The sequence below is a fragment of the Hyla sarda genome, chromosome 10 (genome assembly GCF_029499605.1).
Source record: "Hyla sarda isolate aHylSar1 chromosome 10, aHylSar1.hap1, whole genome shotgun sequence".
Lineage (NCBI taxonomy): Eukaryota > Metazoa > Chordata > Amphibia > Anura > Hylidae > Hyla > Hyla sarda.
In genome coordinates this window covers 8263443-8288286 of record NC_079198.1, presented here as the reverse complement: position 1 = coordinate 8288286, position 24844 = coordinate 8263443, and the positions used below count along the sequence as shown (strand labels likewise).

The following is a 24844-nucleotide window of genomic DNA, read 5'->3' as shown; positions in this document are numbered from 1 at the left end:
TACAATATTAATTGGTTCAAGGACGACCATTGTATGTTGAAACCATTGTATGTTGAGACCATAACTCTATGGAAACCTGGTAATTGGTTCTAAAGGCACCAAAATGTCATCCAAAAAATAGGAAAAAGTGAGGATTAAAGAAAAATAAGTAGATAACTAACACAGATAAAGCAAATCCTTACATATAAAAGTAATAAAGATCTGCTGGGAGCTGTAATCACTGTCTATGTCAGTGTTTTCCAAGCAGGGAACCTCCAGCTGTTGCAAAACTACAACTCCCAGCATGCCCGGACAGCCAAAGGCTGTCCGGGCATGCTGGGAGTTGTAGTATTGCAACAGCTGGGGGCACCCTGCTTGGGAAACACTGGTCTATGTAGAGGACGGCAGCTTCTTCAGGGTCCTGTACAATACATACAATGTCCTAAAAAAAAAGTAAAATGGAGCCGCCCTCACCTGGTGTCCAAAGGAGCAGGTAACCCTGGTACAGGTAAAGTGTACAGAACATGTAATACCTCCCTGTACTGTAGGGGGCGCTACCAGACACCAGTCAGTGCATGCACTTCAGTACTACAGGTGTTTTACCAGTAAATTGCCCATTCTGTTTGGTCAGTTCTTCGAGCCATTGACAAGTGTCACAGATCTGGACTGTCTGTAGCATTGAGCATTGTATGTTGAGTCTGGTTTCAAGTTACGATGGTCCAGAAAAGACCATTGTATGTTGAAACCATTGTATGTTGAGGCCATTGTAAGTTGAGGGATCACTGTACTAAGTGTGGTGACAGCCAAAACATCGCCTCAGGCAGCATGGTCCTGCGTCTTGCTGTATAGGTTTCCTGGCTGTACAAGCAAATGTCACATGACAAGCATGTAACGTAGCTGCAGGTATATGTTACTGAATATATTACAAGGTTAAGGAAGTTAACCCCAAATTTATGGTTGAAAAAAAAAAAAAAAAAAAAGACATATTGAACACTGATGCCCATGTAAGCGCAGTTCTTCATCCTGTATCCTCCCAGTTCTTAATTAAAGATTCAATATGGGAGGGAGCAAGATTTCTCGTGAAATGAAACTGAAAGCAGGAACTCAGAAACACTTTGTAAATCTATTTAGTCTTTATACTTCCTGGATGTTAACACTCATGAAGAACGATCTGATCTAATACAAATCTGCATTAACCAGGTAGGTGCAGTTTTGCAATGACCCCAACTTATCAAACGTGATAGGAAAGCAGGAAGGATTATAGGTCACAAAGCTACTATCTTAAAGGAGTACTCCGGTGCACACTTTTTTCATGTTATCCCGTCCAGGCTGCAAAATAAAAGAAAACGCACTTTATCTTACCTGCCAACGAGCCCCCGGAGCTCCGGTACAGGTGTTCGGTCCCCAGGCTGTATTCTTCTTACTTCCGGTTAGCCCGTCACACGGAGCTTCAGCCTATCACTGGCCGAGGCGGGACATCGCTGCGGCCGGTGATAGGCTGAAGCTCCGTGTGCCGGGCTAACAGGAAGTAAGAAGAATACAGCCCGGGGACCGAACACCTGTACCGGAGCTCCGGGGGTTCGTTGGCAGGTAAGATAAAGTGCGTTTTCTTTTATTTTGCAGCCCGGACGGGATAACATGAAAAAAGTGTGCACCGGAGGACTCCTTTAATTATTTACAATACAGAATACAATTCCTTAGTTGTCATATTTGGAAAGATAGAATTCCTTCAAGAATAAAGCCCAAAAATCTGAGAATATTACTTGTATGGAGGGCAGACCACAAATTACACTGTACACACTTTATTTGTTATTGTTCTGTATTGTATTGCTATACAAGGTTTATATTGTGTTTTGTGCCCCCCATACATCTACTGTATATACTGTTAATGACCACATTCTTGGTGTAGTCTCCCATTGATTCCCATTAGGGTTGTGTTGGTATCTGCACTCAGTTCAGACTAGGCTTCTGTCTTTTTGCCGATCCAACATACAAAGTGTCACGATGCCGGCTGGCAGGAGGTGGATCCTCTGTGCCAGAGAGGGATAGCGAGGACCGTGCTAGTGGACCGGTTCTAAGACACTACTGGTTTTCACCAGAGCCCGCCGCAAAGCGGGATGGTCTTGCTGCGGCGGTAGTGACCAGGTCGTATCCACTAGCAACGGCTCACCTCTCTGGCTGCTGAAGATAGGCGAGGTACAAGGGAGTAGGCAGAAGCAAAGTCGGACGTAGCAGAAGGTCGGGGGCAGGCGGCAAGGTTCGTAGTCAGGGGAGATAGCAGAAGTTCTGGTACACAGGGTTTAAACACACAAAACGCTTTCTCTAGGCACAAGGGCAACAAGATCCGGCAAGGAAGTGCAAGGGAGGAGGTTAGATATAGTCAGGGACCAGGTGGGAGCCAATTAAGCTAATTGGGCCAGGCACCAATCATTGGTGCACTGGCCCTTTAAGTCTCAGGGAGCTGGCGCGCGCGCGCCCTAGAGAGCGGAGCCGCGCGCGCCAGCACATGACAGCAGGGGACGGGAACGGGTAAGTGACCTGGGATGCGATTCGCGAGCGGGCGCGTCCCGCTGTGCGAATCGCATCCCCAACGGCCATGACAGAGCAGCGCTCCCGGTCAGCGGGACTGACCGGGGAGCTGCAGGGAGAAAGACGCCGTGAGCGCTCCGGGGAGGAGCGGGGACCCGGAGCGCTAGGCGTAACAGTACCCCCCCCCTTAGGTCTCCCCTTCTCTTTATCGGGTAACTGCCTCCCCTGGGATGAGGACACCGGGAAAGGATGGAGGGATTCCTCAACGGCAGGCAGAACCGCAGGAGTAGGAATGGGGAGAGAGGGCAGAGGGCGAGACCTGGCACGGGGCAGTGTGACACCAGGACGAGGGCCATGAGGGGACACAGAAGCTTGCCTGATGGAACTGGGAGGGGGGGAGGGGCATTTCCTGTGGCAGGCAGAGTCCTTAATGACCTTAGGGGGACCGGATACAGGAGGAACCACAGGGTCACGGCAGGGAGTACTGGGAACCGGTTGAAGGCAGTCCTTGGAACAAGAGGGACCCCAACTCTTGATCTCCCCAGTGGACCAATCCAGGGTTGGGGAATGGTGTTGAAGCCAGGGTAGTCCAAGGAGAACTTCAGAAGAGCAATTAGGAAGGACAAAAAATATAATCTCCTCGTGATGAGGTCCGATGCACATTAGGAGGGGCTCCGTGCGGTAACGCACGGTGCAATCCAACCTGGCTCCGTTGACCGCGGAAATGTGGAGTGGCTTGACAAGACGGGTCACCGGAATGCGGAATTTATTCACAAAGGACTCCCGAATAAAATTCCCAGAAGCTCCAGAGTCCAGGCAGGCCACGGCTGAGAGGGGAGAGCTGGCTGAAGTGGAAATCCGAACAGGTACCGTGAGACGTGGAGAAGCCGACTTGGCATCAAGAGACGCCACACCCACGAGAGCTGAGTGCGAGCGTGCGTTTCCCAGACGGTGTGGCCCATGACAGGGCTTTTCCAGACAGAAGGCTGACTACGAAAGCCACCTTAGACCTTTCAGTAGGAAACTGATCCGACATCATCTCTAAGTGCAAGGAACATTGCGAAAGAAAGCCACGGCAAAACTTAGAGTCCCCATTAAATTTGTCCGGCAAGGACAGGCGGAGGCTAGGAGCGGCCACTCGCCGCGGAAGGGGTGCTGGAGCTGGCGGAGGAGATGGTTGTTGCTGCTGTAGCTGCGACTGTACTTGCTGTAGTTGTGACTGGAGTTGCTGTGTCATGGAGGTCAAGTACGACAGCTGGTGATCTTGTTGCGCTATCTGTTGCGACTGCTGGGCGATCTGACGAGCTTGCTGGGCGACCAGCGTAGGGAGGTCAGCGACAACTGGCAGAGGAACTTCAGCGGGATCCATGGCCGGATCTACTGTCACGATGCCGGCTGGCAGGAGGTGGATCCTCTGTGCCAGAGAGGGATAGCGAGGACCGTGCTAGTGGACCGGTTCTAAGACACTACTGGTTTTCACCAGAGCCCGCCGCAAAGCGGGATGGTCTTGCTGCGGCGGTAGTGACCAGGTCGTATCCACTAGCAACGGCTCACCTCTCTGGCTGCTGAAGATAGGCGAGGTACAAGGGAGTAGGCAGAAGCAAAGTCGGACGTAGCAGAAGGTCGGGGGCAGGCGGCAAGGTTCGTAGTCAGGGGAGATAGCAGAAGTTCTGGTACACAGGGTTTAAACACACAAAACGCTTTCTCTAGGCACAAGGGCAACAAGATCCGGCAAGGAAGTGCAAGGGAGGAGGTTAGATATAGTCAGGGACCAGGTGGGAGCCAATTAAGCTAATTGGGCCAGGCACCAATCATTGGTGCACTGGCCCTTTAAGTCTCAGGGAGCTGGCGCGCGCGCGCCCTAGAGAGCGGAGCCGCGCGCGCCAGCACATGACAGCAGGGGACGGGAACGGGTAAGTGACCTGGGATGCGATTCGCGAGCGGGCGCGTCCCGCTGTGCGAATCGCATCCCCAACGGCCATGACAGAGCAGCGCTCCCGGTCAGCGGGACTGACCGGGGAGCTGCAGGGAGAAAGACGCCGTGAGCGCTCCGGGGAGGAGCGGGGACCCGGAGCGCTAGGCGTAACACAAAGGTTTTCGTCCGGGGCTGCGAAAGCTGTTTGTACCCCCAAAGCCTTCATGTGTGACCTCCGGTTTGTTCCTTTTCAATGTGGGTTTTTATCTATTCATCCTTTATTTATATAATCGTTTTCATATGATAACAAGAAATAATATGTCTCTGTATTATATTATAGATTAGGATGAGTGCATATTTCCCTACACACAAGCTTTTATTCATTTGGTCTTTTTACTGGGCCAAGATCTATTTAGATTTCTATTCCATTTCTATTCTGTTACATTTATGTTTCAGACTTGTTTCCAGTAAATTATATACAGATTTTGTATGTTTATTTTTCTCTGCACTTATGGCATATGTAGGGGTGAAGTGATTGTACCGAGGGATGTGTGATGATGTCATTTCCTTTATCCATTTATAGGATTCTTTGTCTGTGTACAAATTGTATGATTAAGGCTGGGTTCTCTAGCCGAAACGTGTCACTGTTCACCAGAGACCTGTGTTTCATGTGGTTTTAATAAAGTAACAACGATCTGAAGAGGCGCTGTGCTGGGCAATTTTCTTTTTCTTTACGTTTTGTCTCTGATGTGTCCACACCAGCTAGTGCAGGAGCAGGACATGAGGGTGAGCTGATTCCCTAACTTCCTATGATAAATAAAATAAGGTAACAGGAAACAATTTACAAAGATCATTTCCTGGCAAGGAAGGGAATACAGTTCCCTACTTAATTAAAAGGGTATTCCAGGAAAAAACTTTATATATATATATCAACTGGCTCCAGAAAGTTAAACAGATTTGTAAATTACTTCTATTACAAAATCTTAATCCTTCCAATAATTATCAGCTGCTGATGTTGAGTTGTACTTTTCTGTCTGGCAACAGTGCTCTCTGCTGACATCTCTGCTTGGCTCGGGAACTGCACAGAGTAGAAGAGGTTTGCTATGGGGATTTGCTTCTACTCTGGACAGTTCCCGAGACACGTGTCATCAGAGAGCACTTAGACAGAAAAGAACAACTCAACTTCAGCAGCTCATAAGTACTGAAAGGATTAAGATTTTTTAATAGAAGTAATTTACAAATCTGCTTAACTTTCTGGAGCCAGTTGATATATATAAAAAAAAGTTTTTTCCTGGATAATCCCTTTAAGTCTAGGGCAACTTACTGTATATCCACCATATCCAGGTCTGTCCATCATCCAGGTGTTTAAATTTGTGTCTAAAAAGCTAAAAACGGGATTAAGTGAAATCATAACATGTTTTCATCATTACAGGTATAACGGAAAATTTAAAGAAAATGGAAAACTATCATGATTCAGAATATGGAGATTCAGCGAGCTCATCTGCTTCTGGTTTCCTCTCGGTCCCTAAGCTCACTGGGGATGACATGTACCACGTTTTCATAAGCTTCAGCGGAGCAGATTCTACATGGGTGGAGCAGCTTATCCAAAAACTGGAGGCCACATTTCCAGATATTAAAATCTGTTTTCATAATCGGGACTTTACTCCAGGAAAGACGATCATAGAAAACATGACCGAGTGCATCCAGAGGAGTCAGAAAATTCTGATGGTGCTGAGCCCGGATTTTGTGCACAGTCGGTGGTGCCTCTTTGAAGCCAATCTCTCCATGTTCCAGGACTGTACGTCACATAAAGCCATTGTCCCTGTTATGCTGAAGCCGTGCCCGATGCCTCTATATCTCAGCCATTTAACTTACTTAGAAGCTGAAGACGAGCAGTTCTACAAAAAACTGTGCAACAGGCTACTGAAGACTAATGCTAAGGAAACCGAAGACGTCCTGGTTCACTTCCAATCATCTATACTATATGGCGGAAAACATCTGCTCTCTCTGTCCGCAGTAAATGAAAATGATATAAAAGTGGGCAATGGAGTTTTCTCTGATGCTCGTGTGCCGGACTCTTTGAAAGCAGTTGTGAAAGACCCTGAAATATACAAGAAAGCTATTCGACTGATAAATGATACCCCGACTTGGGTAGATATATCCAAATGTTCTTTAGTCTTTTTAAGCCTTTGTTCAGGTCTTGTGTTTGCCCTTTGTATTGCTATGTTTACATTTTCATGTTTTAGCCCAACTTGGCCGTACTTTCTTTTCTTACCAACCATTATTATTCCATTGAGTCTTGCATTGTATAAACTGGACTATTGGAAAAAGCATAGGTTTGAAAAGATTGTCCAAAACATGAGCAGAAGAATTGGTGAAGCCAATCTACTCTTAGCCGAGACTTCAGTTCTCGCTGGTTGCGCCTCCAAGTCCAGTTTGGTATTTGTTTTTGTATCTTTAAAACGATGTAAAGATATGTTCCATATTGCTTCTGAATCTGATACTGAACTGGAAAAACATATGTGGCAAAGAGCCATGATCAGATATTCATCGGATTACGCCAACTGTCTGGCCAAGAAACACTTTCCGTGCGGTGACTCCCGGCCTCCTGGACACTTAGTAGACGGTATCTGCTTCTGCCAGTATGTGGCCATACAAATAGAACAAGGTCACTAGTCATAACATCACCTTTATAATCTCTTTTTGTTGAATATAAATTGCCATATAGTGTAGCGCAGCGGAATCTGTAGGCGCTATATAAATAAATAAAATTATTATTATATAGTCTTTCTTATATTTAACCCCTTCCTTCCCTGGGACATAAACACACACTATGTTTAATGGGTTATTCCAGTGAACCACCTTACTGTTTCAGTGCAATGATGGCGTAGGCACAGGGGATAACTTTGATTCCAGCCATCCAACCCCTTAGATTCCATTATCAAAAGCAACCACAGCACCTAAGTAGTCTGATAAGGGAGGGGGCATTCTGTGTCAGCCCATAGGTGTCCACTAACAAACACCGCCAAGTCTGCCATGGTAGCACACCCATTACATCATGACAGAGAAAAGCCCTGTTAGGCTATGTTCACAAGGGGAAATGTCTGCACAGAAAATCTCAATGTGGAAATTCTTGACAGCGGAACGCCGGAAGAACAAGCCAGCGCTAGGACCACTCGGAAATGCGCTGTCTCATAGGTAGCAACGCATTTCAGCGAGAATAAATATGTCTATTTTTAATGCAGACACCAGAATTTGCATTTCTGTGTCAGATGTTTCCAGCCAGATGTGAACAGCGCAGCAAAATCCCACTGAAATCAATGGAACTCTGCTGCAGCAGAATCTTCGTGTGGAATTTCAATGCAAAGTTCCTCATGGAAATTCCATCATGGGAAGTAAATCAGGAAATAATGGTTTGGAATATCAAGTATTGCAAAGCATTTTAAAGCCATGTTTACTCACAGACAATTTTTTTTAGCTGTCTCTTGCTCAAAAACTTTTTTTTTTTTTTTTTAGAATACACTGTGTGCATTACTAGCAGTTTTTTTTTTTATTGAGCTCCATTGAACTGGATAAAGAAGGTAATTTTTTGTTCTGTTTTGTACCTCGAAATGAACAAAAAAAACTGCAGGTTTTTGCTACAAAAGATGGCTAAAAAAATCCCTTTTGTGTGAACATAGCTTAAATACGACCAAGGAACTGCAGTCCTTTGGTCATACTAAGGCTGCATTCACACCTCGTTTTGCACAGCCGGAGGGATACTTTCAAAACCTCCTACTGGTTTGCTGTGGTTTTCAGTCCGGATCAAGAAAATTGTTGGCTTATTGAAATGAACGGGGTCTGGCAGGGATAAAGCAGAAAGCAGTGTTGAAATTCTCCTGTTGTATCCGGCTGCGCAAAACGAGGTGTGAATGTGCCTTAACAAAAATCAGGATTTTATGGTTTGTAGTATAATTTTGTAAAAACTATAAACCATATAAAGACATGTGCATAGAATGAAGCAGCAGTGACAAAAATTGCTATGAAGAAATATGTAAATTTGCAGAAAAAAAGGCACATTTAATAAATAACTTCCTAAAAAAGTGAAGGCAACTAACAGAAGATATACTAAGGATGTACATGGTGGGTGCAAGGTCGATGGACAGAATTCTACTAATAGGATATGTGCTGTGTGAATGGTGTGCTTTAATACTGGATTTTTAAATCTATATCTATTGCTGCTATATATATATATAAGGAAAAGGATAATAAAAGGAAAGTAAATTGATTGTTCTCTAATATTTAGGTGTTTTTTTTTCTTTTTGCATAGCTGTGGTGGAACTACAACTTCCCAGTTGTCCGGGCTTGCTGGGAGCTTAAGTGCCACAGGTTCAAGACCACTATGTGGGACAATGTTTTGCAACCAGGGTTCCTCCAGCTGTTGCAAAACTACAACTCCCAGCATGCCCGGACAGCCGTTCTAGAAAGTAATATGATGTAGCCCACCTGTGTATGTGGTTGATATTTATTAATGGGTAAGGTTCTGCATTGTGCTCTAGTGATAACATATCTATAGTACAGAGAGGTATAGTGTAACAACAGCACAGACCAGTGGGAAATACTGTCACCTACAGGGGGGCGATGGGATGACCTGTGGGGGAGGTAGTAGCCTCGAGTAAAAATAAAGGCAACTGTAGAAGCAAAAAGTTTATACAAATTTCCTCCGTTGTGTTCTGTAAAGCAGAAGTCACTATAGGGTTCCCTACTGCCCCCTTATTTTTACTTAAAGGGGTTCTCCGGTGCTTAGACATCTTATCCCCTATCCAAAGGATAGGTGATAAGATGCCTGATCGCTGGAGTCCCGCCGCTGGGGACCCCCATGATCTTGCACGCGGCACCCCATTTGTAATCAGTCCCCGGAGCGTGTTCGCTCCGGGTCTGATTACCGACGATCACGGGGGCGGCGGCGTGTGACGTCACGCCCCCGCCCCCGTGTGACCTCACGCTCCGCCCCTCTATGCAAGTCTATGGGAGGGGGCGTGACAGCTATCACGCCCCCTCCCGTAGGCTTGCATTGAGGGGCGGAGCGTGACGTCACACGGGGGCGGAGCCGTGATGTCACACGCCGTCGGCCCTGTGGTCGCCGGTAATCAGACCTGGAGCGAACACGCTCCGGGGACTGATTACAAACGGGGTGCCGTGTGCAAGATCATGGGGGTCCCCAGCGGTGGGACTCCCGCGATCAGGCATCTTATCCCCTATCCTTTGGATAGGGCATAAGATGTCTAAGCACCGGAGTACCCTTTTAAGGTTACTATCGCCCCCCTAGGTCATTCCAGCACGCCATTCTCCTTTAACCGCTAATGCTGGATATCGGCGAGATCGGCTATGCTGGACAATAGAGGGGTGGTTCGATGAAAAACAACTTATCCCCTACAGGATAGGGGATAAGTGTCTGATCGTTAGGGGTCGGACTGCTTAGATCCCCACATTCTCCTAAACAGGACGCGTCTGAACCACGTGCTCCTTTTATAATCTGTTATCATATACATTAAATAGACAGCAAATAGCGCGGCGTGAACCAGGCCTTATTTAAGTTAACGGGAAGTGGATTCTGCTATGCGACATCCAACTTCCGTTTTTTTTTCCAGCAAGTGTATAATTGTATATGCTAAACAGAAAAAAAACAACAGTGTAAACACGGCCTTATAAATCCAAGTAGGTGAAAAAAAATATTTTTAAAACAAAATTGGCACGATGGGAGGGGTTAAATGTATCTCTAGGAGGGCAGGTTTAGGAATAATTTCAGCCAAATGTATTAAAGACGTCCGCCATTTTTTTTTTACCTCACACTCCATTCTAGACGCAAACTGCCCACAACAGACATGGCGGCTGCTTACTTCCGGTAGCTGCAGTGGTTACATGCGCATGCGCATCCCCGCCTCTTCCTCTATATCGCGGAGGCTGTCGGGAGATCAGTTTTCTCGTGCGGCGGACACGTGTTGTGTGCTGTAGATCATCGGACGGAGCTGCAGACATGAGGCCAGGTGAGGGGCTGAGGCCGGGGAGGGGAGCTGTCTGTGCGGGGACACAGGAGGGGGACACTGGGCGGCCGCGTAATATATAGGGGACAGTCGGGAGTGGAGCCGCCATAGCCGTACATCGTGTCTCTCTAGATGCGGATGATGGGAGTTGTCTCCCTCCTGAACTACATATGGCTAGTGGAATAGAAGATCTAAGGCTGCGTTCACATCTCGGTTTTGCAATACGGTTCCCGTATCCGATTTCAGTGAGAAAAAAAGTATGAAACCTTATTGTAAACCGAATGTATAGACATTTCATAGAAAACCGTAGCATCCGGTTGTGTATGTTTTGCATCATTTATGTTTTAGTTTTTTTTCCCGTACACAAAACTGTAGTCTACTACGGTTTTATGTCCAGGTGGAAAACTGGATACAACCCGTATACTTTAAAAAAAAAAAAATGGTGGTCAGTGGAACCGTACTGAACTGTACGTGTGTATGGTTCCATCCGGTTTGCACAATACGGTTTTGCAGTTTGCACATGCGCAGTGCACGCCGAAAGTTCTTCCCACAAATAGAACAAGAAATATAAGGACAAACATAAAATTGTATCTTTTTTTTTTTTCTTCAATTAAACCCTGTGCAACAGAACATCCGTTTTCAAACCGTATACGGTTTAAAACCATAGAGGTCTATACGGTTGGACACGGTTCGGTCCGGTTTTGAGCCATTGAGTCTTTTTTTGCAAAACACCTGATACGGGAACTGTTGTAAAAACGAGATGTGAATGCAGCCTATGTGCATCAACTCTCATTATACACGTGCTGATAACTCCCATCATTCTTATATATATAATATATATATATATGATCGACCAATTATCAGACTATATTCACGGTATCGGATAATCCCATAATGCCCAACACAGCACCGCCCGGCCAGAGACCGCCACCACTGCCCCATTGCCTCCCCATCACCGGTTTTATAATTACCTGTTCCCGGGGTCCACGCTACTTCAGGCTCCTGTGGCGTCCTGAGCTGAAGTAGCGCGGACCCCGGGAACAGGTAATGGAAGTGGCGGTGGATGGACTCTGGACCGGCGGGGGGAGAGAAGCCGGCGGCGGCGGTCTCTGGGCAGAGGATAGGTGTAAGGTGGGGGGGGGCGGCAGAGGATAGGTGTAAGGTGGGGGGGGGGGGCGGCAGAGGATAGGTGTAAGGTGGGGGGGCGGCGGCAGAGGATAGGTGTAAGGTGGGGGGGGCGGCGGCAGAGGATAGCTGTAAGGTGGGGGGGGCGGCAGAGGATAGGTGTAAGGTGGGGGGGCGGCAGAGGATAGGTGTAAGGTGGGGGGGGGCGGCAGAGGATAGGTGTAAGGTGGGGGGGCGGCGGCAGAGGATAGGTGTAAGGTGGGGGGGGCGGCGGCAGAGGATAGGTGTAAGGTGGGGGGGGCGGCGGCAGAGGATAGGTGTAAGGTGGGGGGGGGCGGCGGCAGAGGATAGGTGTAAGGTGGGGGGGGGCGGCGGCAGAGGATAGGTGTAAGGTGGGGGGGGCGGCGGCAGAGGATAGGTGTAAGGTGGGGGGGCGGCGGCAGAGGATAGGTGTAAGGTGGGGGGGCGGCGGCAGAGGATAGGTGTAAGGTGGGGGGCGGCGGCGGATAGGTGTAAGGTGGGGGGGCGGCGGCGGATATGTGTAAGGTGGGGGGCGGCGGCAGAGGATAGGTGTAAGGGGGGGCGGCAGAGGATAGGTGTAAGGGGGGGGCGGCAGAGGATAGGTGTGAGGGGGGGGCGGCAGAGGATAGGTGTGAGGGGGGGGCGCAGAGGATAGGTGTGAGGGGGGGGCGCAGAGGATAGGTGTGAGGGGGGGGCGCAGAGGATAGGTGTGAGGGGGGGGCGCAGAGGATAGGTGTGAGGGGGGCGCAGAGGATAGGTGTAGAGGGGGGGCGGCGGCGCAGAGGATAGGTGTAGAGGGGGGGCGGCGGCGCAGAGGATAGGTGTAGAGGGGGGGCGGCGGCGCAGAGGATAGGTGTAGAGGGGGGGCGGCGGCGCAGAGGATAGGTGTAGAGGGGGGGCGGCGGCGCAGAGGATAGGTGTAGAGGGGGGGCGGCGGCGCAGAGGATAGGTGTAGAGGGGGGGCGGCGGCGCAGAGGATAGGTGTAGAGGGGGGGCGGCGGCGCAGAGGATAGGTGTAGAGGGGGGGCGGCGGCGCAGAGGATAGGTGTAGAGGGGGGGCGGCGGCGCAGAGGATAGGTGTAGAGGGGGGGCGGCGGCGCAGAGGATAGGTGTAGAGGGGGGGCGGCGCCGCAGAGGATAGGTGTAGAGGGGGGGGCGGCGCAGAGGATAGGTGTAGAGGGGGGGCGGCGCAGAGGATAGGTGTAGAGGGGGGGCGGCGGCGGCAGAGGATAGGTGTGAGGGGGGGCGGCGGCAGAGGATAGGTGTGAGGGGGGGGGCCAGAGGATAGGTGTGAGGGGGGGACCAGAGGATATGTTAAGGGGGGGCACGCGCAGAGGATAGGGGTAAAGGGGGGCGCAGAGGATGTGTAACGGGGGGGGCGGCGGCGGCGGCGCAGAAGATGGGTAAAGGGGGGGCAGCCAGCGGCGGTGGTAGGACTCAGGAGGACCCCAGGACAGACAGGGTGAGAGAAGCGTGCGGCGGTCTCTGGCACCGCAAAAGCGGCTGCAGTTCATTGATTTAAAGCATCCACTTTAAATCAATGATCTGCAGCGGCGTCGCCGGGGGGATGGAGGCGAAATAGCCGATAATTTATACCGATATTCCGGTATAAATTATCGGCCTTAATCTCCACAGATTATCGGTATCGGCCATAAAAAATTGATATTGCTCGGTCCCTAATATATATCTTAAAATAATATATATAATGTATAACATAGACTGGGGGTCACATGATCATCCGCAAATATGGCGGCTCCAGATCAGAACACTTTGCATGCGTTGCTTTCCGACCCTTAAAGGGTTAGGAACAGAAACGGTTTGTTTGCGATAACAGTGCCACTTCTGTCCACAGGTTGCATCTGGTATTGCAGCTTCAGATGAGAATGGCACTGAGCTTTAGTACTACTAGCAGCCTATGGACAGGGGGTGGCGCTGTTTTTGCAGAAGCCTTTTTTCTAATCCCGGATAACCGCCAGCTCCACTGATGGAACAGGATGCGGCGCTAAATGTTCTACCCCGAATGTTTGTCCCTTGTCCTATAGGGGGGAAAACATTGCGCTCTTGGGCACGCTGTAAACTAGCGCTAATCTAGTAGATCACATGACTTGAGCGCCACTTAATCACTGGCTCATTTGTGTGGCCATTTTCAAAGATCTGCTGCACATCCTCTATTAGGGTTTCCCAACGAGGGTGTCTCCAGCTGTTGCAAAACTACAACTCACAGCATGCCCGGACAGCCTTTGGCTGTCCGGGCATGCTGGGAGTTGTGGTTTTGCAACAGCTGGAGACACCCTCGTTGGGAAACACTTTTCTACAGTGGTCTTAAAGGGGTACTCCGGTGAAAAACTTTTTTTTTTTTTTTATAAATCAACTGGTGCCAGAAAGTTAAACAGATTTGTAAATTACCTCTATTAAAAAATCTTAATCCTTCCTGTACTTATTAGCTGCTGAATACTACAGCGGAAATTCTTTCCTTTTTGAAACACAGAGCTCTCTGCTGACACCTCTGTCCATTTTATGAACTGTCCAGAGCAGCATATGTTTGCTATGAGGATTTCCTTTTACCCTGGACAGTTCCTAAAAATGGACAGAGATGTCAGCAGAGAGCACTGTGCTCATGTCAGCAGAGAGCTCTGTTACAAACGGAAAAGAATTTCCACTGTAGTATTCAGCAGCTAAGTACAGGAAGGATTAAGATTTTTTAATAGAAGTAATTTACAAATCTGTTTAACTTTCTGGCACCAGTTGATTTAAGAAAAATATTTCACCGGAGTACCCCTTTAAACCTGTGGCTCTTTAGCTCCTAGCAACTGAAGGCAGTCCAGGCATGCTGGGAGTTGTAGTTTTGCTCCAGTCACCACTGGAGGATGCAGATATAGATAGAGATATATATAATTTCTGATGAACTACAACATATTTCTAATATACATATAATTAATTTTTTTTGTAATGAAAACACTTTATTTTGAAATCTGGCCACTAGGGGTCTCCTTCCTAGTGTCCGGCTGCAGCCTGCTGTGACGTCACAGATGAATTCGGACCAATCCCAGCCGGGCATCGGTCCGAATTGTCAGGCTGCGCTCGCTCCCTTCTTGTCAATCAGACAGGCGGGAGCGAGCGCTTTGAACAAAGAGGATGTGCGCAGGCTCCCTGGCCTCGCACGCCGATTTCATGTGTCGCTGCTGCTAAGCAGTGCTGCGCTAGGACCATAAAAAAAAAATGGTGGGAGCTACTCTTTAACAATATATATTTCATTTCATTATTTCTTTCTTTCAGGATTCAGTCCTAGAGGAGGGGGATTCGGTGACCGCGGTCGTGGCGGTTTTAGAGGCCGCGGCGGCGGAGGAGGATTTGGCGACCGTGGAGGTGGCAGAGGAGGCTTTGGAAGAGGCGGATTTGGTGATCGTGGAGGTGGCAGAGGTGGATTTGGTGACCGTGGAGGTGGCAGAGGCTTTGGAAGAGGTGAGGAACTTATTCTGGGGATGAATAGACCATTACACAACCACCTTCCCCGGATCTATAACATCGCGCCAAAGCTGCAACAAGTCGTTGTTAAAAACTCTTAACCCCTTAAGGACTCAGGGTTTTTCCGTTTTTGCACTTTCGTTTTTTCCTCCTTACCTTTTAAAAATCATAACCCTTTCAATTTTCCACCTAAAAATCCATATTATGGCTTATTTTTTGCGTCGCCAATTCTACTTTGCAGTGACATTAGTCATTTTACCCAAAAATGCACGGCGAAACGGAAAAAAAAATCATTGTGCGACAAAATCGAAAAAAAAACGCCATTTTGTAACTTTTGGGGGCTTCCGTTTCTACGTAGTACATTTTTCGGTACAAATGACACCTTATCATTATTCTGTAGGTCCATACGGTTAAAATGATCCCCTACTTATATAGGTTTGATTTTGTCGCACTTCTGGAAAAATCATAACTACATGCAGGAAAATTTATATGTTTAAAAATGTCATCTTCCGACCCCTATAACTTTTTTATTTTTCCACGTATGGGGTGGTATGAGGACTCACTTTTTGCGCCGTGATCTGAAGTTTTTATCGGTATGATTTTTGTTTTGATCGGACTTTTTGATCACTTTTTATTCATTTTTTAATGGTATAAAAAGTGACCAAAATACGCTTTTTTGGACTTTGGAATTTTTTTGCGCATACGCCATTGACCGTACGGCTTAATTAATGATATATTTTTATAGTTCGGACATTTACGCACGCGGCGATACCACATATGTTATTTTTTTTACACTGTTTTATTTTTTTTATGGGAAAAGGGTGGTGATTCAAACTTTTATTAGGGAAGGGGGTTAAATGACCTTTATTAACACTTTTTTTTTTACATTTTTTTTGCAGTGTTATAGGTCCCATAGGGACCTATAACACTGCACACACTGATCATTGTTATCCCATAGGGACCTATAACACTGCACACACTGATCTCTAATGCTGATCACTGGCGTGCATTAACACGCCTGTGATCAGCATTATCGGCGCTTGACTGCTCCTGCCTGGATCTCAGGAACGGAGCAGTCATTCGTCGATCGGACACCGGGGAGGCAGGTAAGAGCCCTCCCGGTGTCCGATCAGCTGTTCGGGACGCAGCGATTTCACCGCGGCGGTCCCGAACAGCCCGACTGAGCAGCCGGGTCACTTTCACTTTAGAAGCGGCGGTCAGCTTTGACCGCCGCTTCTAAAGGGTTAATACCGCACATCGCCGCGATCGGCGATGTGTGGTATTAGCCGCGGGTCCCGGCCGTTGATTAGCGCCGGGACCGACGCGATATGATGCGGGATCGCGGCGCGATCCCGCTTCATATCGCGGGAGCCGGCGCAGGACGTAAATATATGTCCTGCGTCGTTAAGGGGTTAAAGGGGTTGTCCAGGAAAAAACTTTTTTTTTATATATATCAACTGGCTCCAGAAAGTTAAACAGATTTGTAAATTAATTCTATTAAAAAATCTCAATCCTTTCAGTACTTATGAGCTTCTGAAGTTAAGGTTGTTCTGTTCTGTCTAAATCCTCTCTGATGACACGTGTCTCGGGAACCGCCCAGTTTAGAAGCAAATCCCCATAGCAAACCTCTTCTAAACTGGGCGTTTCCCGAGACACGTGTCATCAGAGAGGATTTAGACAGAACAGAACAACCTTAACTTCAGAAGCTCATAAGTACTGAAAGGATTGAGATTTTTTAATAGAATTAATTTACAAATCTGTTTAACTTTCTGGAGCCAGTTGATATATAAAAACATTTTTATCCTGGATAACCCCTTTAATAATTGGTTTATTTTCTGCAGGAGGTTTTGGAAGGGGTGGACCTCGTGGTGGGTCCAGAGGAGGCCGCGGGGGAAGAGGAGGATTTGGAGCAGGAAGGAAAGTTATTGTGGAGCCGCACAGACATGAAGGTAAGGACGGGGATCAGATCCTGCACTCCGGAGAGTGAGCACTCTGGGTGAGTCATGCTCAATTTTGCGTTGACTTTTATTTATTTGTTCCAGGCGTCTTCATCTGCAGAGGAAAAGAGGACGCGCTGGTCACCAAGAACCTGGTGCCTGGAGAATCTGTCTATGGAGAGAAGAGGATCTCTGTGGAGGTTTGTAGTTATACTGCAGGCAGGACAGGACTAGATTAAAGGGGTACTCCGTTGGAAAGCATTATTTTTTTTCTGGTGCCAGAAAATTAAAACAGATTTGTAAATTACTTGTATTAAAAAAATCTTAATCCTTCCAGTACTTATCAGCTGCTGTATGCTCCAGAGGAAGTACTTTTCTTTTTGGAGTTCTTTTCTGTCTGACCACAGTGCTCTCTGCTGACACCTCTGTCCAGAGCAGGAGCGAATCCCCCATAGCAAACCGCTCCTTCTCTGGACAGTTCCTGACATGGACAGAGGTGTCAGCAGAGAGCACTGTGGACAAACAGAAAGGAAATTCAAAAAGAAAAGAACTTCCTGTGGAGCATACAGCAGCTAAGTGCTGGAAGGATTAAGATTTTTTAAATAGAAGTCATTTACAAATCTGTTTAACCTTCTGGCACCAGATTGAAAAAAAGCTACGTACCCTTTTTTAATTGCTTAATTGGGATCATCCTGACTAGGGATGAGCGAATTTACAGAAAATTTGATTCGTCACAAACTTCTCGGCTCGGCAGTTGATCACTTTTCCTGCGTAAATTAGTTCAGCTTTCAGGTGCTCCGGTGGGCTGGAAAAGGTGGATTCAGTCCTAGGAAAGAGTCTCCTAGGACTGTGTCCACCTTTTCCAGCCCACCGGAAAGCTGAACTAATGTATGCAGGAAAAGTCATCAACTGCCGAGCCGAGAAGTTCGTGACGAATCAAATTTACTGTAAGTTCGCTCATCTCTAATCCTGACCAGTGCTGGGACACCCCATAAACCTCCACCTCGTGTTGGATCCCAGGATCCCCCTCTCATTCTGCTGCCCTCTTTTTCGTGCTGGGGACAACCCACCATAAATCCCCCTCCCACTGGTGCTTCCAGCTGTTGCAAAACTACAACTCCCAGCATGCCCGGACAGTTTGGGGGGGGGGTGAAATACGGAGTCAAACACTAAATGGCATCTGATTTTTGTCTTCAGGATGGAGAGTTAAAAATTGAGTACAGAGCCTGGAACCCCTTCAGATCGAAGCTCGCGGCGGCCATCTTGGGTGGCATTGACCAGATTCACATAAAACCTGGATCCAAAGTCTTGTATCTTGGAGCTGCCTCTGGGACGACTGTATCCCACGTGTCTGACTTGGTCGGCCCGGTAAGTGAATGCGCCTAAACCGCAGTAATGTTTGACCATTTACACCTAAAGATGTCGGTGCATTTTTATAAACCCTCTTGCTTTTTGTATCTGGCAGGAAGGATTGGTCTACGCCGTCGAATTCTCCCACAGGTCCGGGCGCGATCTCATTAATGTCGCCAAGAAACGTACAAACATCATCCCTGTAATCGAGGACGCCAGACACCCGCACAAGTACCGCATGTTAATGGGTAATGAGCTCATGTGATAGGGGGGTGTTTACTGTTGGAATGGGGGGGGGGGGGGTGTTCAGCATATTCATTGGTTTTACTGCACAATCCAGATAACGATGAACTATTGTCTTTTCAGGGATGGTTGATGTAATTTTCGCCGATGTAGCGCAGCCTGATCAAACAAGAATTGTGGCGCTCAACGCACACAACTTCCTGAAGAATGGAGGGCATTTCGTCATCTCTATAAAGGTTGGTACAAGAATAGAACTATGGGACCAACCCACCCCTCATATAAAAGAATAGAACTACTATAATGTAGGCAAGTAGAGCAGGACAGGACCACTGTCACACGGTATAGCCGGGGGGGGGGTGTAATCACAGTCGGGGTAATAATGGTACGGGGTGAGGTGGTGCAAAGAAGCAGAAATATTACAAAGTCCAATATGTTCAAAGAAGGAAATGCACTTCGGCACTCACCTCAAAGGAGAGTCTGTGTTACACGTTAAGTCATCTTCGGTTGGCTGGTGGTGGGGAGAAGGAGAGAAGCGATCGCTGCAGCGGGAGCTGAGTGGGTAATTGCTAGAAGCTTTTTTTCGCTGGCGATCCGCTTCCTCGGGCCTCACCTAGTGTCTGTAGGAGCACATCCTTTACCTGGGCGCCCCTAATGACGACATCCCGAATGGGATGTCGTTAGGAGCACCCAGGTAAAGGATGTGCTCCTACAGGCACTAGGTTAGGCTCGAGGAAGCGGATCGCCAGCGAAAAAAAGCTTCTAGCAATTACCCACTCAGCTCCCGCTGCAGCGATCGCTTCTCTCCTTCTCCCCACCACAAAACTCCTATATACAAGAATATAACTACTATAATACTGCTCCTATATACAAGAATATAACTACTATAATACTGCCTCCTATATACAAGAATATAACTACTATAATACTGCTCCTATATACAAGAATATAACTACTATAATACTGCTCCTATATACAAGAATATAACTACTATAATACTGCTCCTATATACAAGAATATAACTACTATAATACTGCCTCCTATATACAAGAATATAACTACTATAATACTTCTCCTATATACAAGAATATAACTACTATAATACTGCCTCCTATATACAAGAATATAACTACTATAATACTGCTCCTATATACAAGAATATAACTACTATAATACTGCTCCTATATACAAGAATATATCTACTATAATACTGCCTCCTATATACAAGAATATAACTACTATAATACTGCTCCTATATACAAGAATATAACTACTATTGCTTGGTTCCAGAAACCCGGTAAATAAAAACAAAAAAGATAAAAAATAAATAAATAAATTGAATGTATCCTTCCTACATTGTGAATTAAATTTTTTTTTTTCTCCTCCAGGCAAACTGCATTGACTCCACCGCGGCCCCGGAGGCCGTATTTGCCTCAGAAGTAAAGAAAATGCAGCAAGAAAACATGAAACCCCAAGAACAGTTGACGCTTGAGCCCTACGAGAGGGACCATGCGGTGGTGGTCGGGATGTACAGGTAACATGGATTACATGTCGTAGGGGGGGGGACGACCCTGGGATTCTCCTTGATCTCATTGTATTTTATATTTAATGTATAATTAATAATTTATTTTATTTTTTTGCAGGCCTCCACCAAAACAGAAGAAATGATTTTTCCTACTTTAGGTTTTCTTAAGACTTTATTTTTATATATAAGGAATCCCACTGTTCCACGCTGCCCCCTCTACTCCTGCTAAAGATGCTGGGATCTTACCTCCCTCCCTGAATACTCCGACAGATGAGCAGATCTGCAGGATTGGAGGGGTGCTACACTGCCGCCTCTAATAGCGTATTGACAAGATTGCTGCACTGCTCTCTTACACCAGGGGGCGCTGTTTGTCAAACGTTCATGTAGTTCCAGGGGGTGCGGCTTAAATGCGATAGTTTTGTCACTTCCTTTATTACTGGTAATATGCCCTGTACTGGGACATCTGATTGTAACAGAGGGCTCATCTTTTTGTTATGATTATTTTTGGGGCTCCAATTAGCCCTTATTGCGTATTTTGTATTCATGCGGATGAACAGTTCTTGGGGGGGCAAAGTTGTGATATAAATTTTTATCTTAACCTCTGTCCCTGCTGTTTTATTTGGGGGTGTGGAATTGAAGCCTTTAGTGCATTGTTTTCCAACCAGTGTGCCTCCAGCTGTTGCAAAACTACAACACCCAGCATGCACGGACAGCCGAAGGCTGTCCGGGCATGCTGGGTGTTGTAGTTTTGCAACAGCTGGAGGCACACTGGTTGGAAAACCATTAGTTTGACCCACAGCTTTTGGGGTCCCAGTACGAGAAGGGGGGGGGGGGGGGTTGTTTATGCCTTGTCCCAGCACAAGGGGGAGGGGGATTTATGGTGGGGTGGCAGGTTGTCCCCAGCATGAGGGATCCTGGGTTAGGCTGGGTCCACACTACGTTTTGTCCCATACGGGAGCGCATACGGCAGGAGGGAGCTAAAACCTCGCGCTCCCGTATGTGACCGTATGCGCTCCCGTATGTCATTCACTTCAATGAGCCGACCGGAGTGAAACGTTCGGTCGGCTCATTTTAGCGCCGTATGCGCTTTTACAACCGGACCTAAAACCGTGGTTGACCACAGTTTTAGGTCCGGTTGTAAAAGCGCATACGGCGCAAAAATGAGCCGACCGAACGTTTCACTCCGGTCGGCTCATTGAAGTGAATGACATACGGGAGCGCATACGGTTACATACGGGAGCGCGAGCTTTTAGCATACGGCAGGTATGCGCTCCCGTATGGGACAAAACGTAGTGTGGACCCAGCCTTAAATAGGTTTCCCAAACACGAGATGGAGGTTTATGGGGTGTCCCAGCACTGGTCAGGATGATCCCAATTCAGCGATTAAAGGGGTACTTGGCTTTTTTACATCTGGTGTCTGAAAGGTAAAAAATTAGTAAATTACTTCTATCTAAAAATCTTAATCCTTCCAGCACTTAGCTGCTGAATGCTCCAAAGGAAGTTCTTTTCTTTTTGACATGCTGGGAGTTGTAATTTTGCAACAGCTGGAGGTACACTGGTTGGCAAAAAAAAGTAAGAGGTTTGATTAAACTAAATAGGCTGTTCCCCTTAACACCAGGTGGTAGCTTAAGCCTTCGTATGAGATTGCGGGGAGCTTGCTGCCTCCTCTGTGCACCGTCAGGGTTTTCCATCTGTAAAAGTAGTAAAACTACATAAACTTGGCATTTCAATAATCTCTCATCTATTCTTTCATGGAAATATAACCTTAAATGGGCACTGTCACCAACTTTTTGTTTTGGTTATGTTGTACTTATGTACTACAACATATCTAATATACATCATCAATTTTTTGTTTAAAATATTGTATTTTACATTTGAAGACTTACCACAGCCTACAGCTACCTCTCTGTATCCTCTATACACATGGAGACTTACCACAGCCTACAGCTACCTCTCTGTATCCTCTATACACATGGAGACTTACCACAGCCTACAGCTACCTCTCTGTATCCTCTATACACATGGAGACTTACCACAGCCTACAGCTACCTCTCTGTATCCTCTATACACATGGAGACTCTCCTCATCCCATTACATATAAATGCTTGTGTTTGGGGAAAAGTTCTCTCCTCATTCCCCTAAACACATAAAAACTTATGTCCATCAATTGCTATCTCTCCTGATCCCCCCCATACACATGAACACTTGTCCAGTTTACAGGTGTCTCTCCAGATCCCACTATACACATGACATTAGGCTCGGCCTACAGCTATATCTCCTCCTTCCCTCATACATATAAATACTTGTTCAGCCAACATCTATCTCCTTATCCACTATAGACATGAAAACTTACAGCTCCCTCACTGTATACCCCGTAGACATGAAGACTTACCACAGCCTACAGCTACCTCACCTGACTTCCATATTTGTGAACACTTGGCCTAGTGATCTCTCTCAAACAATGCTCATTAAAGGGGTACTCCCGTGGATAAATTTTTAGGAAAAAGGTCTGTAATTCTTAGTAATATTTCCAGATGACTTGTCACTGATCCTGAGTTATATCCTGTATTATACTCCAGAGCTGTACTCACTATTCTGCTGGTGAGGTCACTGTGTATATACATTACATTACTTATCCTGTACTGATCCTGAGTTATATCCTGTATTATACTCCAGAGCTGTACTCACTATTCTGCTGGTGAGACCACTGTGTACATACATTACATTACTTATCCTGTACTGATCCTGAGTTATATCCTGTATTATACTCCAGACCTGTACTCACTATTCTGCTGGTGAGGTCACTGTGTACATACATTACTTATCCTGTACTGATCCTGAGTTATATCCTGTATTATACTCCAGATCTGTACTCACTATTCTGCTGGTGGGGTCACTGTGTACATACATTACATTACTTATCCTGTACTGATCCTGAGTTATATCCTGTATTATACTCCAGAGCTGTACTCACTATTCTGCTGGTGAGGTCACTGTGTACATACATTACATTACTTATCCTGTACTGATCCTGAGTTATATCCTGTATTATACTCCAGAGCTGTACTCACTATTCTGCTGGTGAGGTCACTGTGTACATACATTACATTACTTATCCTGTACTGATCCTGAGTTATATCCTGTATTATACTCCAGAGCTGTACTCACTATTCTGCTGGTGAGGTCACTGTGTACATACATTTCTTATCCTGTATTATACGCCAGAGCTGCACTCACTATTCTGCTGGTGGAGATTTATCAAAAACCTGGTGTGGTGCTCCCTAGCCAAGCCAGACACCCTACTCTGCACCGACAAGGAGAAAAATACTCAGAAACAGCGCTGTTTGCAGATGGGTCTTCATCCCTCCAGTTTCTGGGACTCCATAATGGGAGCTGAAGCTGATGTCCAGGGAATGTGATAAGCTGCTTTGCATATTCCCCTTCCCAGAAGCCTGTGGAGTATTAATGGCCTCTTCTTGAATCTACATGCAAAGTAGTGCCTCTCTCTAACAGGAATAGTATGTACGTGCAAGCTCACTGGCTGCGTCACAGGCACCTGTGTAAATAGGATCCGTAACAAAATGGTGTGGAGATAAGCAGCAACAGACACTGCTGCAACACCAGTGCCTATAGAAGCGGCCCAGTGGCAAAGCAGCCTTAAAGGGGTACTCCAGTGAAAACCTTTTTTCTTTTAAATCAACTGGTGGCAAAAAGTTAAACATATTTGTAAATTACTTCTATTAAAAAATCTTAATCCTTCCTGTACTTATTAGCTGCTGAATACTACAGAGGAAATTATTTTCTTTTTGGAATGCTCTCTGCTGACATTATAATCATAATAAGTCTTTATTTATTGTTGTCCTGAGTGGGATTTGAACCCAAGTCCCCAGCACTGTAAGGCAGCAGTACTAACCACTGAGCCACCATGCTGCCCTTAGCAGACATCTGCTATGCTTGGTTGCTAAAGTGGACAGAGATGTCAGCAGAGAGCACTGTGCTCGTGATGTCATCAGTGTTCCAAAAAGAAAGGAATTTCCTATGTAATATTCAGCAGCTAATAAGTACAGGAAGGATTAAGATTTTTTTTAATAGCAGTAATTTACAAATATGTTTAATTTTCTGCCATCAGTTGATTTAAAAAGAAAAAAGGTTTTCACCGGAGTACCCCTTTAATGCTGCCCGACTTGCCCCCAGCTCTGGGACACGGCAGCAATGTCTGCCACACAGCACCACACCAGTGTGAACAGATACCTCACTCACCATGTGCTCCCAGACTGAGAACTAGAACAGTGGTCTCCAACCTGCGGACCTCCAGATGTTGCAAAACTACAACTCCCAGCATGCCCGGACAGCCATTGGCTGTCCGGGCATGCTGGGAGTTGCAGTTTTGCAACATCTGGAGGTCCGCAGGTTGGAGACCACTGAACTAGAAGATTGCCAAGAACAGTCCCCTTTACAGTCTCCTGATAGGCTGGGCAGAGAGCTGACTAAAACAAAACAATGAGGGGGAAAGAACGCACAGTAAGACATCAATGTACATTGAGACCATAACTCTATGGAAGCCTGATAATTGGTCCTGAAGTCAACAAAGTGCCATCCAAAAATAGGAAAAAGTGAGGATTAAAGAAAAACAAAGTATATAAATGAGAGATAAAGCAAATCCTTACATATAAAAGTAATAAAGATCTGCTGGGAGCTGTAATCACTGTCTATGTAGAGGACAGGAGCTTCTTCA

General features: G+C 46.6%; 2 protein-coding genes across 2 annotated transcripts; both read left to right on the top strand.

Moving 5' to 3' along the window:
- The first annotated feature begins 1076 nt into the window (after window positions 1–1076).
- Window positions 1077–7205, top strand: LOC130294264 (uncharacterized). The gene is made up of 2 exons (XM_056543876.1): window positions 1077–1179; window positions 5856–7205. The coding sequence occupies exon 2, from the start codon at window positions 5879–5881 to the stop codon at window positions 7097–7099; it is 1221 nt and encodes a 406-aa protein (XP_056399851.1). The 5' UTR covers window positions 1077–1179; window positions 5856–5878; the 3' UTR covers window positions 7100–7205.
- A 3092-nt stretch (window positions 7206–10297) lies between these two features.
- FBL (fibrillarin) lies at window positions 10298–20707 on the top strand. Its single transcript, XM_056543878.1, has 9 exons — window positions 10298–10449; window positions 14869–15054; window positions 16899–17006; window positions 17100–17194; window positions 18192–18362; window positions 18460–18592; window positions 18711–18823; window positions 19973–20118; window positions 20228–20707. The coding sequence occupies exons 1-9, from the start codon at window positions 10440–10442 to the stop codon at window positions 20250–20252; spliced, it is 987 nt and encodes a 328-aa protein (XP_056399853.1). The 5' UTR covers window positions 10298–10439; the 3' UTR covers window positions 20253–20707.
- Window positions 20708–24844: the final 4137 nt, after the last annotated feature.

Excerpts from the sequence above, each read along its gene's own strand:
- LOC130294264 (XM_056543876.1), top strand. The coding sequence starts at position 5,879 with ATGGAAAACTATCATGATTCAGAATATGGAGATTCAGCGAGCTCATCT.
- FBL (XM_056543878.1), top strand. Across the intron at positions 17,007-17,099 it reads GGAGCCGCACAGACATGAAG|GCGTCTTCATCTGCAGAGGA; the intron begins GTAAGGACGGGG and ends TATTTGTTCCAG. Across the intron at positions 18,363-18,459 it reads TGTCTGACTTGGTCGGCCCG|GAAGGATTGGTCTACGCCGT; the intron begins GTAAGTGAATGC and ends TGTATCTGGCAG.